This window comes from Phycodurus eques, chromosome 11 (genome assembly GCF_024500275.1).
Source record: "Phycodurus eques isolate BA_2022a chromosome 11, UOR_Pequ_1.1, whole genome shotgun sequence".
NCBI lineage: Eukaryota > Metazoa > Chordata > Actinopteri > Syngnathiformes > Syngnathidae > Phycodurus > Phycodurus eques.
The window spans coordinates 26,770,734-26,784,342 of NC_084535.1; the positions used below are offsets into that span (position 1 = coordinate 26,770,734).

Below are 13,609 nucleotides of genomic sequence, written 5' to 3' on the forward strand. Positions count from 1 at the left end.
CGATTGGCTGGCAACCAGTTCAGGGTGTACCCCGCCTCGTGCCCTCCTGCCCGATGATAGCTGGGATAGGCTCCCTAATGAGGAGAAGCGGCTCATAAAATGGATGGATGGATGGATGAATTTTGTCCGATTAATCGGTTATCTGAATTTTTTTCCTGCCAAATATCAGAATTGGCACCGGCCACATCGAAATCCATATCAATTGGGTTCTGTGATTTATTAACCATGTTGTGGCAGAGACAGTTTGCTGCCGTAGTGGATTATTTTAGTTTCCACTGATCATGATGGAACTTTTTTTTAAATTTTTTTAATAAATTTAAACAAACTGGAAACCAACCAACCACCATCAAAGACTGGATTACGTTAAACAAAACGTTCTGAATGTAACTGTAATTATATAATAGTCTTTAGGATATAATTAGTTGGATTGAGCACTACAAAAGAAAAGCCAGGAACACATTTGAGGTGCAAAATAAATACTTTTATTTGTCACCTGATGGTGATGTTGAGGTTGTGTCTGAAGTCTAATGAGTGGAGTGCAGTGGCCAGGGCTGCATACAGGTGAGAGCAGCTAAAACACAAGCAGTATACTGGGCTGCTCACTGGGTCAGAGCTCAACTGGAAAAACTGCAGGATAAAAAAAAAAAAAACAGATCTTACAACATGTTCAATTTTACTATTCGATACAATTTGTGTCATTATAAACCCTCATTCCAATGAAGTTGGGACATTGTGTAAAATGGAAATAAAAACAGAATACAATGAGTTGTAAATGATTTTCAACGTATATTCAATTGAATACACTACAAAGGCAAGATATTTAATATTCAAACTGATAAACTTAACTGTTTTTTTTTTTGTTGGCAAATATTCACTCCTTTTGATAGAATTTGATTCCTGAAACACATTCCAAAAAAAGATGGGACAGGGGCTTATTATATCAGCTTTCCTTTTAAAAACTGAGGACGTTGTTGAAGCTTTGTAGGTAGAATGTTTCGTCCCCATTCTTGCTTGATGTACAACAAGAAACAACAATAATGTTCATCAGTTGGAACTTTAAACATCTTGTCTTTGTAGTGTACTCAATTGAAAATAAGTTGAAAATGATCTGCAAATCATTGTATTCAGTTTTTATTTGTATTGTACAAAATGTCCCATTTTGATTGGAATTGGGGTTTGCATATAACATATTGTTGGTGTCGAATGAAAAGCAGTTTCTTTTTGTCGGGAAAACAAGCAAAAAGTGACATGTCAAACCCAACATTTGCAGAGCAATGCTTTTCATTGGACAGTGATGATGAAGGAGAGCATGAATTCAGTTCTCAATTTACCTATAGATTATTCACAGGTTGTTAAGTAATGTAGTCGAGTAGTACTATAAGGTGTTACAAAACCAGGCAGTGCTGAAATTCAAGTAAAAATCTCGTTTCTCACTGATAAAAACAAACATACTCCTGTGCCAGGTTTTTGTGAATGTGAAAAAATGAAACCAAGATTCATAATTTCAACTTTTCCCACATTAAATGTAAATTATAACGTAAACCGTGCAATTGAAAAACAAATCTTTCAACAATCTTTCGTGCGGGGTGGGGCGGACATTTTATGGCTTACAGGCCACATCCGACCCCTCCACAGTCTCTTACCGCCCATTGTCAGGTCTTTATGGAGTGAAAATAAAATGTAGCGCAGTGCTTTTATTTTAAAAGCTATGCTTTTCATTTGAAAGTCAATAAAGTTAGATGGCGGGGCCTGCACCCATGGGGCTCGGCTGGGCACAGCCCAAATGAGTAACATGGGTCCCCCTTCCCATGGGCTCACCACCTGTGGGAGGGGGCCATAGGGGTTGGGTGCAGTGTGAGCTGGGCGGTGGCCGAAGGCAGGGACCTTGGCGAGCCAATCCCTGGCTACAGAAGCTGGCTCTAGGGATGTGGAATATCACCTCTCTGACAGGGAAGGAGCCCCAGGTGGAGTGTGAGGTCGAGATGTTCCGACTAGATGTAGTCGAGCTCACCTCCACACACGGCTTGGGCTCTGGTACCAGTCCTCTTGAAAAGGGTTGGATTCTATTCCACTCTGGAGTGGCCCACAGTGTGAGGTATACTTATTGCCCCCAGGCTTAGCGCCTGTACATTGGGGTTCAACCCGGCAGGCGAGAGGGTAGCCTCCCTTCGCCTTCAGGTGGGGGGACGGGTCCTGACTGTTGTTTGTGCCTATACACCAAACAGCAGTTTCCGACTACCCACTCTTTTTGGAGTCCTTGGAGGGGGTGCTAGAGAGCACTCCCATCGGGCCCCCCATTGTTCTGCTGGGGGACCTCAATGCTCACGTGGGCGATGACAGTGAGACCTGGAAGGGCGTGATTGGGAGGAACACCCCCCGATAAGAACCCGAGCAGTGTTCTGTTATTGAACTTTTGTGCTCATCACGGATTGTCCATAACGAACACCATGTTCAAGCATAAGGGTGTCCATATGTGCACTTGGCACCAGGACATCCTAGGTCACAGTTCGATGATCGCCTTTGTGGTTGTGTCATCGGACTTGCGGCCGGATGTCTTGGGTGAAGAGAGGGGCGGAGCTGTCAACTGATCACCACCTGGTGGTGTGTTGGCTCCGATGGTGGGGGAAGAGGCCGGTCCGACCTGGCAGGCCCAAACGTATTGTGAGGTTCGTCTGGCAAAATCCCCTGTCAGGGGTTTCCACTCCCACCTCCGGCAGAACTTCACCCAAGTCCCGGAGGAGGCGAGGGACATTGAGTCCGAGTGGACCATTTTCCACGCCTCCATTGTTGAGGCGGTCGACCGGAGCTGTGGCCGTAAGGTGGTCGGTGCCTGTCGTGGCGGAAACCCCCGAACTCGTTGGTGGACACCAACGGGGAGTGATGCCGTCAAGCTGAAGAAGGAGTCCTATCGGGCCTTTTTGGCCAGTGTAACTCCTGAGGCAGCTGATGGGTACCGGCTGGCCAAGCGGAATGGAACTTTGGTGGTCGCTGAGGCAAAAACACGGGCATGGGAGGAGTTCGGTGAGAACCGAACTCCTGGAGAACGACTCCTGGAGAACGACTTCCGGATGGCTTCGAGGAAATTCTGGTCCACCATCCGGCGTCTCAGGGGGGGGAAGCAGTGCACCATCAACACTATGCGTCGTGGGAATGGGGCACTGCTGACCTTGACTCAGGACGTTCGGTGGGGACTTCGAAGACCTCCTCAATTCCACTGACACGCCTTCCCATGAGGAAGAAGAGTCTGGGGTCTCTGAGGCGGGCTCTCCTATGTGGGGGCCGAAGGGTCACTGGTTCCCGGCTATGACGGTCTGCATGTCGAAGTGTCCTTGGGCTACTGCCCCCGCGACCTAACCCCGGATAAGCGGAAGGAAGTGGATGGATGGACATCATGATGGGGTGTTGTGTGTAGAATTTTGAGGAAAGAAATGAATTACTTCCATTTTGGAATAAGGCTGTAAGATAAAATGTGAAACGAGTGAAGCGCTGTGAACACTTTCCGGATGCACTGTGTGTTTATATATGTACACACAGTATATTACACTTTCAATTAGACCTAAGAATATCTTTGAAAGGTTCCTGTAGAATCAAACGCGTATGTATGATATTTATTTATTATTATTTATTATTTATTTTATTTATTATTATTATTATTATTTTTTTTTTTAAATGAGACAAAAGACAAGATGAGCACAAGGATCTTTGGTGGGCTTTTTTTTCCTGCTGCGAAACCATCTTTGTCTCTATGCGTCACACAATGCAAGTTACTGTTCCTTTGTTTTGTTTTTGTTTTTGTTTTTTACTCTCAATTAGTCCTGAAAATGCCTCCTAAGAATAGTGTAAAAAGTGTTCAGCAGCCTATTAGTGCTGAAAAAAAAAGGAAATAATTGCAAAACAAGAGCATGGTGTGCATTTGTGAACTTGCTGTCCAATTTTGTTAAAAAAAAAAAAGAAATCAACAATTTGCACTACAATCAAGGACAAAGAGGCAATTAAGGCAGCCGATGGCAGTTACAGTGCCGTGACTAAGTATTGGCCCCCTTCTCAAACTATTATATTTTTTCAGTTTCCCCACTTTAATGTTAAAGATCATCAAACAAATGCAACTATTAGACAAATATAACCAAAGTGAAGTTAAAATGCTTTTTTTAAATGATTTCATTTATGAAGGGAAAAAAAACTATTATGTGAAAAAGTAATTACCTCCTTGTTAAATCATGAACTAATTGTGGCTAATTACAATTTTTGGTTAATTTTCACTGATCACACCCAAGTCTGATTACCTCCAGACCTGTTCAATCAATAATCACACCCGACAAAACCAAGTCGGATAAAAGATCTAAAAAAGCTGCAACAAAATGACACGATCCAAAAGAAATTCCAGAACAGTCGAGAAATAAAGTAATTGACATCTATCAGTCTGGAAAGGGTTACAAAAGCCATTTCTAAAGATTTAGGATTTAAGCGAGCCATATGGAGAGCCATTATCCTCACATGAAGAAAACATGGAACAGTGGTGAACCTTTCCAGGAGTGGCCGGCCTACAAAGATTGCCTCAAGGGAACAGCAATGACTCATCCAGGAGGCCACAGAGGAACTCAGGACAACTTCTAAAGAAAGGCAATGAAAGTTGAGCTTTTTGGAAGGTGTGTGTGTCCTTACATCTGGCGTAAATGTAGCACTGCATTTTAGAAAAAGAACATCATACTAACAGTCAAACATGGTGGTGGTTTTGGGCTGCTTGCTCCTTCAGGACCTGGACAACTTGCTGTGATGGATGGAACCATGAGTCTTTTTGGGAATGATGCAATAAGTTTTTCACACCTGGATTTGGGGATCTGCTGCCATTCCTCCTTGCAGATCCTCTCCAGTTCTGTCAGGTTGGATGGTGAACATTGGTGGACAGCCATTTTCAGTTCTCTCCAAAGATGCTACATTGGGTTTAAGTTAGGGCTCTGGCTGGGCCATTCAAGAACAGTCACTGAGTTGTTCTGAAGCCACTCCTTCGTTATTTTAGCTGTGTGCTTCAGGCCCATTGTCTTGTTGGAAGGTGAACCTTCGGCTCAGTCTGAGGTCCTGAGCACTCTGGAGAAGGTTTTCGTCCAGGATATCCCTGTACTTGGCCGCATTCATCTTTTCTTCGATTCCAACCAGTGGTCCTGTCCCTGCAGCTGAAAAACACCCCCACAGCATGATGCTGGCACCACCATGCTTCACTCTTGGGACTATATTGGACAGGTGATGAGCAGTGCCTGGTATTCTCAAAACATACCGCTTAGAATTAGGGGCAAAAAGTTCTGTCTTGGTCTCACCAGACCAGAGAATCTTACTTACCATCTTGGATTCCTTCAGGTTTTTTTTTTTTTTTGCAAACTCTATGCGGGCTTTCTTGTGTCTCCCACTGAGTAGTGGCTTCCGTCGGGCCACTCTGCCATAAAGCCCCGACTGGTGGAAGGCTGCAGTGATGGTTGACCTTCTAGAACTTTCTCCAATCTCCCCACCGCATCTCTGGAGCTAAGCCACAGTGATCTTTGGGTTCTTCTTTACCTCTCTCACCAAGGCTCTTCTGACCCCGATTGCTCAGTTTGGCCAGACGGCCAGCTCTAGGAAGGGTTCTGTTAATCCCAAACGTCTTCCATTTAAGCGTTATGGAGGCGACTGTGCACTTAAGAACCTTAAGTGCAGCAGAATTCTTTTGGTAACCTTGGCCGGATCTGTGCCTTGCCACAATTCGGTCTCTGAGCTCTTCAGGCAGTTCCTTTGACCTCATGATTCTCATTTGCTCTGACATGCACTGTGAGCTTTAAGGTCTTATATAGACAGGTGTGTGGCTTTCCTAACAAGTCCAATCAATATAATCAAACACAGTCGGACTCCAATGGAGGTGGAGAACCATCTCAAGGATAATCAGAAGAAATGGAAAGCACCCGAGTTAAATATATGAGTGTCACAGCAAAGGGTCTGAATACTTATGGCTGTATGATATTTCAGTTTTTCTTTTTTAATAAATCTGCAAAAGGTTCAAAAATTATGTTTTTTTTCCCCCCCTTGTCAATATGGGGTGCGGCGGCATGGTGGACGACTGGTTAGAGCATCAGCCTCACAGTTCTGAGAACCGGGGTTCAATCCCCGGCCCCGCCTGTGTGGAGTTTGCATGCTCTCCCCGTGCCTGCGTGGGTTTTCTCCGGGCACTCCGGTTTCCTCCCACATCCCAAAAACATGCATGGTAAGGTTAATTGAAGACTCTAAATTGCCCGTAGGTGTGAATGTGAGTGCGGATGGTTGTTTGTTTGTATGTGCCCTGTGATTGACTGGCAACCAGTTCAGGGTGTACCCCGCCTCCTGCCCGATGATAGCTGGGATAGGCTCCAGCACTCCCGTGACCCTTGTGAGGATAAGCGGCTCAGAAAATGGATGGATGGAATATGGGGTGCTGTGTATACATTAACGAGGAAAAAAAATTTACTTAAATGATTTTAACAAATGGCTGCAATATAACAAAGAGTGAAAACTTTAAGGGGTCTGAAAACTTTCCGTACCCACTGTATCTCCACAGAGATGTGAAAGACTCATTGCCAGTTATAGGAAACACTTGATTTCAGTTGTTGCTGCTGAGGATGGCCGAACCAGTTATTAGGTTTAGGGGACCATTACGTTTTCACACAGGACCAGGTAACTTTGAATATTTATTTTTTTCCTTAAAAAATGAAATCACCATTTAAAAAAAGCATTTTAAGTTCATTTGGGTTATATTTTACTGATATTTATATTTGTTTGATGATCTAAAGCATTAAAGGGGTTATATGCAATAATGCAAGAATTTGAGAAGGGGGGGGGGGGGGGGCAATACTTTTTTATGGCACTGTACGTATGAAATAGTGTCCTTGGAGATCGACAGAAAAGATGTCAAGAAGCTGCTGGATGACCAAAACAAGGAACACACCACAAAGAAACTTGAGCTGCAGCGCGAACAGGGCTATTCAGGAAGAGCATTCATTTGAATTTAATTTAAATTTAAGGTAATTTTAATCTTTGACGGCTATTCAGGAAGAACTGTCAGAGGACAATGAAAACTCAGGAGGAGGTTTCTTGTGCCACAATATAAGAAATGTGCAGGAAATTGAGTGATGTGCAGGCTTTTATTGAAAAGCATCACCCCAATACAAAAGTGGCCAAGAGAGCAATTGATATTTGGAATGACAACATGATGTCCCACTTCCGGAAAATCTTCCTGAAAAGAAAATGACAAGTTTCCCTAGATCGATATCTTGTGCCAGAATCAACCACTGATGAATTAGAAAACAGACAGATGAAGGAAACAAAACAACTGAATCAGACTTTTTGTTATTATGGAAGGAGACTTAGTGGAGAAGCTATAGTCCTACTCTCCTTTCTCCACTCCTTAGTTAAAGAGTTAAAGTTAAAGAGCAATAAACATTTGTTTAGTGTGTTATTACTTCAAAATAAAAATAAACAAAAAACAAAACTTAAATTTTTGCTTATTTTTACATTCTACAACACACTGAATATAAATAACTTAGTTTTGTGGCTGGAATGTATTATTTCCGATCATATCAATGGGAAACATTACCTAAGTTTATTTTCATTTAACCTTTTCTTCGCCAGGAAAACCTCCTTAAGATTAAAAAAAATTCTCTTTTACAAGAGTAGTCAGGACAGGCAACAAACCTGGCAATAAAACAGGTTTGACAAGCTAAAAACATTCAGACAAACAATCTCAAAATACAACAATCAGCAGTTTTTCTTAGCATATCCAAACTCTTTACAACCAAATTAAATGAAGCATTGGCAGCCTATGCTTCTGCCTCCAAAACTGCTTAACAGTCTTTTAAAAGTGTTTAATGAGACCAGATCCTTCATTTTAAGCGGTTGCTGAAGATTGTTCCATGTGGAAGCTGTACCTTTAAAAGAACGTTTCCCCAGCTCAGTGCGAATCTTTCAGGTTTCAGGTTACAAATGTGGTCAAGGAAAGAATGAAGTTTGTAACCAGAGGTTCCACTGTAATTGTAACATCATACGGTGATTTACTGCTTTATATAAATACATCAAATGAATATGGAACACAACCGCCATGGCCCTTGACAACCTTGAGTTTCTTAGGTGGCTCCTGTAGCATACGTCTGCAAGCCGTAGCGCCACAAATGTAACGACAGCCTGACGTCAGTTTAGTACAGCAACACAGGTGTTATGTTTGGTGCCGTTTCAAAATGAATAAAGCTGTCATTAGCACATGGTCGTTGTCCACACATTATTGGACATAACATGGGCGACGAAGATGGAACTTTACTTTGTGTCGCTACCCTCATTTTTCACCCTGTCCGTGGAATGAATCTTTTCAGATGGCCCAGTGGAGAACGGATTACTCAAAGCAAGCAACCTGAGACGAACCACGAAGCTCTTCCGCAATCTGGGCAGCGGATTTTATGTACGCTCAAACCAGCACAGGCATGTGAAGACCGTGTCGCAATGTTGGCTGACATTTCACTGCTCCACAGAGGTTCAAGTAGGGCGATTGGAGGGGTGGTAAATGTTACGGCAGTGTGACATCAGTGTTGTTGTAAACTACACACGTTGTGATGATTGGTGCTGTCCTGGTTAAAACACAGTCGTTGTCTTGGACATGGCCTAATATGGACCACCTGGATGGGGATTGGGATTTTCCCGATGCACAAAAAGGAACACGGGGTTGGGCGTCTGCAGGAACCAGTTGAGCCAGCTGTGCCTGTGGAACCTGAGCCCAGTACGCCTCAAAAGCCCTTTATCTCAATGATTATTACTGATTTATACTTGTTACTTACAGTAAGTTATATCGAGATCTTATCCTGTGCTTAGCTTGTTACATGGCAGAATAAGACAAGACTGAGTCACTAAACAGGTCGTCTACACGGTTAACTCAGCGAGGAGGGGGGCCCTTATTTTGTGTGTTTGCTGTAGTCAGAGGCAATTGCCCGAGTTCCAAGAACGGGGAGGGGGTTGATGTAAGCGTTACGACAGTCTGACGTCAGTGTCGTAAAGCTGCAGAAGCGTTGTGATGACTGGGGATGTTGAAAAAGGAATAAAGGTTTTATTACCGCACAGTCGTTGTCCGCACAATGTTGGACTTGACAAATCCTTGGGAAAAATATTTCCCCTCTCTTGCTTTCACTAATGTTGTTCAAGGAGCGACAATGTAAAAAGAAGTCTTTAACTTGTGCAACGAAATATTGGCCAATAATGTGCTCGGAATGAATCTTAATCTGACAAATATTTGCATTAGACTCCATCAATCTTATCACACAGAAATCAAATCACCCATCATTCACAGCAATAAAAAGATTGCACATGACGTCTCAAGCGTGCGCATTCATATTGCCCGTTTCAAATTGAGGTGTTTGCTTTGTAGTGTTTAGTGAGTTTGGGTTTGGCGTCAGTTTTTTTTTAATGCTTTTATCTCTTGTTGTCTCGATTATTGTTAGAAAGTCTATTGCTAGCACGGTGCCCGACTGGTTAGAGCGTCTGCCTCACAGTTCTGAGGACCGGGGTTCAATGTGTGGAGTTTGCATGTTCTCCCCGTGCCTGCGTGGGTTTTCTCTGGGCACTCGGTTTCCTCCCACATCCCAAAAACATGCATGGTAGGTTAATTGACAACGCTAAACTGCCCGTAGGTGTGAATGTGAGTGCGAATGGTTATTTGTTTGTATGCGCCCTGCGAATGGCTGGCAACCAGTTCAAGGGTGTACCCCGCCTCCTGCCCGATGACAGCTGGGATAGGCTCCAGCACGCCCGCGACCCTAGTGAGGAGAAGCAGCTCAGAAAATGGATGGATGGAAGTCTATTGCTAATACCCAGTTACTGCAAAACTCTGCCGGAGGTGTGCTGATGAGGACAAGAGGCGGGCACACATTACACCAGTTTTGAAATCGCTGCATTGGCTCCCCATATGTTTAAGGATTGATTTTAAGGTTCATCGTCATTTAGCAGTTTTGAACTGAATCTGTTCGAGGCTTGGTCGCGCTCACAGTTTTGGGTGCCGTGGTCTATCGACCGCCTAAATACAACAAACAAAAAATGTTATCAGTGGATTTTCTGAACTGCAGGCCGAAATCATGCTGAATTATGACCGTGTCATTATTATTGGAGATTTCAATGTTCATGTGTGCTGCCCTGAATAGCCAATGGCGAGTGACTTTTTAAACCTTATTGACTCTTTTACCCTTATGCAGTTTGTGTCTGGATCAACACAAGAACGGGGACACACACTCGATCTTGCTTCATGTTTTTGGTTGACCTGTTTTTAATTTTGAGATTTGTTATGCAGTTTCCTCCCATCATGTTTTATTTGAGGTTGCTCTTGCTGGTGAAACAGTTCAACCTGCCCCTGTGCCGTGCCATTTTTAACCCTTCCACTGCTGTACATTTTTCAACTGCTTTTAATCTTAACTGTGTCATTCCCGTGTCCGTGGCCAAAATGGAGGATATTAACCCATTGTTTCACTCCCCCAGCCTCACTGTCTTTGACACTGTAGCTCCATTAAAGATCAAGCTGTCTAAAGTTAAGTCCTGGTTAAATGACACTACAAGAGCTGTTAGACGCGAGTGTCGCAGAGCTGAGCGCAAACAGAAGAAGGACAAACTACAGGTGTCTTTCCAAATGTTGAAGAGTTGCTGGCACCATTATCAGAAGGATGCCAGATCAAAACACCTATCTGACATTATTCTTGCAGACCAACACACACTTAGTGTCCTTTTTAAAACAATTAACTTTGTCCTGAATGCTCAGCAGTCTGTCTGTCCGAAGGAATCCCCCACTCTTTGTGAAGAGTTTCTTAACTTTTTTATAAATAAGGTGTCTTCTACAAGGGTTTGCATTCCAGCCTCTTCCTATGTCCCTTCAGTAACGCACTCTACATGGGGGTCAGCGCATCTGCCATTAGTCGTCTGCAGATGGTACAGAACACTGCTGCACTTCTTTTAACTGGTACATCCATCCATCCATCCATTTTCTACCACTTATCTGAGGTCGGGTCGCGGGGGCAGTAGCTTTAGCAGGGACGCCCAGACTTCCCTCTCCCCAGCCACTTCATTCATCTCTTCCGGGGGTATACCGAGGCGTTCCCAGGCCAGCCGAAGGATGTAGTCTCTTCAGCGTGTCCTGGGTCGTCCACGGGATCTCCTCCCGGTGGGACGTGCCCGGAACACCTCACCAGGGAGGCATCCAAATCAGATGCCCCAGCCACCTAATTGGGCTCCTCTCGATGTGAAGGAGCAGCGTCTCTCCTCTGAGATCCTTAACTCCTTCTTTACCACAATGGATCGATACAATGCTCTGCGGTGGCAAGGCCCCTGGGGTGGATAAGATTCGCCTGGAGTTCCTCAAGGCTCTGGATGTGGTCGGGCTGTCCTGGTTAACACGCTTCTGCAACATCGCGTGGACATCGGGGACAGTGCCTCTTGATTGGCAGACTGGGGTGGTAGTCCCCCTTTTTAAGAAAGGGGACCGGAGGGTGTGTTCCAACTACAGGGGGATCACGCTACTCGGCCTCCCTGGTTGGGTCTGTTCAGGGTTAATGGAGAGGAGGGTCCGTCGGGAAGTCAAATCTCAGATTCAAGAGGAACAGTGGGGTTTTCGTCCTGGCCATGGAACAGTGGACCAGCTCTACACCCTTGACGGGGTCCTCGAGGGTGCATGGGAGTTCGCCCAACCAGTCTATATGTGTTTTGTGGACAGAAGGCGTTCGACCGTGTCCCTCGGGCAGTAAGTCGGACTCGTTTCCGGTGAGGGTCGGACTCCGCCAAGGCTGCCCTTTGTCACCGATTCTATTTATAGCTTTTATGGACAGAATTTCTCGGCGCAGCCGAGGCGTAGAGGGGGTCCGGTTTGGTGGCCTCAGTATTGCATTTCTGCTTTTTGCAGATGATGTGGTTCTGTTGGCTTCATCAAGCCGTGACCTCCAACTCTCACTGGAGCAGTTCGCAGCTAAATGTGAAGCGGCTGGGATGAAAATCAGCACCTCCAAATCTGAGACCATGGTCCTCAGTCGGAAAAGCGTGGCGTGACCTCTCCAGATCCTGCCCCAAGTGGAGGAGTTTAAGTATCTTGGGGTCTTGTTCACGAATGAGGGAAGAATGGAGCGGGAGATCGACAGGCGGATCGGTGCTGCGTCTGCAGTGATGTGGACTTTGTATTGATCCGTTGTGGTAAAGAAGGAGCTAAGGATCTCAGAGGAGATAGATGGATGTCTCATGCATAACATGTCACATATTGATCACTGACAGCCAGTGCGCAGGTGTGTACACTTCAGTGTAAAGAATCCTTTACTATTAACAAGCAATGCCCTGTAGGGTTTTGCTGACTATCCAGTTGAATTGACTGGGAGGTCACTTTATTACACACACCCTACACTCATGGTTTGAAAATGACATAGTGGCACAAATCAACCATAAATGTGAAATAAGCTTAAATGTTAAATAAAAATGCATTCAGCAAATTACTATAAACACACACTAATGACAAAGATGAACATCGGGTTTTTGCTTCAGCGACCACCACACGTGTACATTTGAGCAGATTTCTCCCATCTGGGCCTCATTGCACTGGCTGCCAGTGCACTTCAGGAATCGTTTTTATTAGTTTTTAGATCATTAGATGCTCTTGCCACGCCCTACCGCACAGAGCTTCTTCACCCTTACGAACCCACTCGCTCTCTCAGATCAGCTAGCCAGCTCATCCTTCTTACTGTCCCCTTATTCAGGGTGAAGCTCAGAGGGGAGTGAGCCTTTTCTGTTGCCGTTCAAAAACTATGGAAACTATGGAACAAATTGCCTCAGCATATTAGACAGGCTTCCTGTTTCCCAGTTTTTAAATCACTTCTCAAAACACATCTCTTCTCCTTGCCCTTTGATACCCAGTGAGATGTTGACTCTTTGACTCTCTGTGTGTCTAAATAAATTATATTATATCAAATTGTAGTCATGGTTTCCCTCGGAGGGCTGTTATCACTGTGAAACCATATGGATGTACTAATGCCTCATCATATTTTTACATACCTGTACAGCATATATTAAACCCCCCTCATATTCGCGGCTTGGCATTCACGGATTCACCGAGTTTTTGTGGGAAACAATCCCCGGATATTTTTGGAAACGCCTGCATATATTTGCTGTATTCTTTTCAAAATTCCCTGTTTTTTTGCCATTTTTTATTTTTACCCAATTACCTGCTTAATTGTGTTTTTTGTCAGGGGGCGAAAATTTAGCTTTTTAACCTCGGTGGCAAGGCCCCTGGGGTGGATGAGATTCGCCCGGAGTTCCTAAAGGCTCTGGATGTTGTGGAGTTGTCCTGATTGACACGCCTCTGCCTGCTAAAGCTACTGCCCCCGCGACCCGACCTCAGATAAGCAGTAGAAAATGGATGGATGTCTCATGCATAACATGTCACATGTTGATCACTGACATCCAGCCCGCAGGTGTGTACACTTCAGTATAAGAATCCTTTACTATTGCAAGCAATGTCCTGTCAAGTTTTGCTGACTATCCAGTTGAATTGACTGGGAGGTCACTTTATTACACACACCCTACACTCATGGTTTGAAAATGACATAGTGACACA

At 44.4% G+C, this 13,609-nt stretch overlaps 1 protein-coding gene across 3 annotated transcripts in view; it reads right to left on the reverse strand.

The window, feature by feature from the left end:
* Positions 1 to 447: 447 nt before the first annotated feature.
* Positions 448 to 13,609, reverse strand: part of fbxw4 (F-box and WD repeat domain containing 4) — a 118,387-nt gene continuing 105,225 nt past the window's right edge. For 2 of the 3 annotated variants that reach the window (XM_061690815.1, XM_061690814.1), the window contains one exon: positions 450 to 627. In XM_061690815.1, coding sequence (XP_061546799.1) covers positions 490 to 627 — 138 coding nt within the window. In that variant the 3' untranslated portion in view covers positions 450 to 489. Of the gene's footprint in view, positions 628 to 13,609 lie in introns of all 3 variants that reach the window. The other variant, XM_061690816.1, reaches the window with a different exon arrangement.